This window comes from Lactuca virosa, chromosome 5 (genome assembly GCF_052849685.1).
Source record: "Lactuca virosa cultivar CGN04683 chromosome 5, Lactuca_virosa_CGN04683_v6, whole genome shotgun sequence".
NCBI classification, from domain to species: Eukaryota; Viridiplantae; Streptophyta; class Magnoliopsida; order Asterales; family Asteraceae; genus Lactuca; species Lactuca virosa.
The window spans coordinates 40,202,501-40,204,759 of NC_136430.1; the positions used below are offsets into that span (position 1 = coordinate 40,202,501).

The 2,259-nt window shown below is 39.2% G+C and overlaps 1 protein-coding gene across 3 annotated transcripts; it reads right to left on the reverse strand.

Annotated features, from left to right (window-relative positions):
• Positions 1-58: 58 nt before the first annotated feature.
• Positions 59-2,050, reverse strand: LOC145115047 (heavy metal-associated isoprenylated plant protein 7-like). Of its 3 annotated transcripts, none has more exons than XM_079051192.1 (5): positions 1,839-2,050; positions 1,526-1,715; positions 1,239-1,444; positions 1,057-1,144; positions 59-754 (listed from the first exon to the last, which is right to left on the reverse strand). In XM_079051192.1, exons 1-5 carry the CDS (start codon positions 1,845-1,847, stop codon positions 327-329), a joined length of 921 nt encoding a protein of 306 aa, XP_078907318.1. In that variant the 5' UTR covers positions 1,848-2,050; the 3' UTR covers positions 59-326. The 3 variants fall into 3 exon arrangements, with proteins under 3 accessions (XP_078907318.1, XP_078907317.1, XP_078907319.1); XM_079051191.1 differs by having other exon boundaries at positions 1,057-1,147; positions 1,839-2,048; XM_079051193.1 differs by having other exon boundaries at positions 1,057-1,147; positions 1,844-2,047.
• Positions 2,051-2,259: the final 209 nt, after the last annotated feature.

Sequence of the window (2,259 nt, forward strand, 5' to 3'; positions counted from 1 at the left end):
AATGTAGGACCCAAATATTAAAAATAATCATAAATATCAAGTTAAGCACGTTTCATCATTTTGACTACTTTGAAAACGGTCTATTTGGTAATTGTCCACAAAATACAACCCACAATCATCTTGTAAAACATGTTCACGAAGTTGCTCTACACAAATATTGTTTTAAAATAATATATGCATCTTGTTAACAAATATTATTTTTTCTAAAATTTAAAAAGGTTTCACAAAATTCTACAGCTTCTTCCTGCAGACACTTTTACAAAAGCTCGAAGAACCATGGCCATAGCTTGTTCCCATGTGCTTTTCCAATTTTACCCCTTCATTATTTACATTACACTGCACGCATTGGGGTTTTCGTCACTGAACATTTCTGGAGCTGGTGGGTATGCATAGGCCGCCTCTGCGGCGTATCGTGGAGGGTATAACTGGTAATTTGCTGGCTGATAATAGTAGTATTCATTCTTCCTCAGCTCCAACACCGCCGCCGCCGCGTCCTCTGGTTTCGCCGTTGCTTCTTGCTTCTCACCACCTTCATCAGCTTTCTTCTCTTCTTTCTTCTCACCACCGCCGTCGCCACCCTTTTTCTCATCTTTACCGTTAGCGTCTTCCTCTTTCTTTGGCTCCGGATCTTGCTTCACGATCACGGCGATTTTCCCTGTTCTTTTGTGCACGTAATCAACCAACTCCGCCGCCGGAAAAGTCCCTTTCACCTCCACCTGTGAGCTCTTTAGATCCGGCACTACACTTTCCACCCCTGCAATCATACCCACAAAAATCCAAAGTCAAATTATATTTAGGGAGAGGAGTTGTTGAGATATTCTTGAGTAAATCCAAGATTATGAGATTTTTTGACTTGGAAACGAAGAACAAAACAGTACAAATAAGGGAATATACAGATTGTGATAGATGAATACAAGTATATTGAGTTGTTAAAAATTACAAAGGAATTTAAATTAATATTTTTTTCTATAGATTCAATAAATAAAGAGAAAAGTCCAACAAGATTCTAGTTTTCTAAAAAAAGGTGTTTTTCTGTTTATTTTTTGAAAAATTTACCCTTCATCTTGAGAATACGTTTTCTGATCTCTTGAGCACAAGCTTCACAATGCATGTGTACTTTCAAAACTACTGAAATAACCGATGGCTGCTGCATTTAAACGGAAAAAAAGAAAAAGTTTCAAGAAAACTCACAAAATTAAATCAATTTAATCAATATTAAAACAAATTAATTAATTAACCTCATCTTTCTTTTCTTCCGATTTTGCAGGTTCTTCTTGTTCAGGCTTCTTGGGCTCCTCCGCCTCCGGTGTCGGGATCGGCGACAGAAGCTCGACTTTCCGGTGACTCTTTTTCTGGACTCTTTCTAAAACCTTCACTGGATCTGCTTTTTCTCCCTTCACTACAACCTTATGAGTCTTACAATCCGTAACAACATCTTCAACGCCTGTTTCAATTAATTTTCTGAATAAAAGGAACTGAATACAAAATCAAGAAACTAAGAAGAAGGGTAAAAGCGAATACAAACCCTCAAAGCCTTTAAGACATCGCCGGACTTTTCTAGCACAGCCTTCACAATGCATAAAGACTCTCAAAACTACCTCTTGCGGCGGCGGAGGTGTTGGCGGTTCTTTTGAATCCTCTCCCTTTTTCTCATCTCCGGCGGCCGGTTTTGTTTCTTCCTCAGGCTTCTTCGCCTCCTCCGGCTTCTGTATCTCCTGAACAACAACAATAAAACAACACCCACATCAAAAAACTTTCATTTTTATCAAGACCCACATGTGAAAACTCGTTTTTTATATAAAAAAAGATGAAACGAATTCATATGGACATGAACAGACCTCACCCATTAACAGTTGAATATTACTGAATGAACACAAGATTGAAAGAAGGTAGGGTTTTATAATGGGATGATAGACCTGTAGACCTGTGAGTAGAGGCACAAAAACACACAGTAACGCACAGTAGTGTGTGATTTAATCGAGGTGAAAAGGGAGTGTGAGATGTGTGTGTGATTGAGTTGGATGATGAGGAGGACCATCAGATCTAGCGAGAATAGCACTCAATTCTGTCATCATAATCTTGACGTGGATTTTTGTAGGTGCCACGTGAGATAGAGGGTGCTTTGGTTGTACGATTGGTTCAACGTATCTACGTTCCGCTGCTCTCTAGTCCTCCATTGCTACCGTGTGGCTTCTCTACTATACTCTCATATACATTATGGACGTGTTCGGCAAAATTAGCTGTTAGCGGGTAGCTTGT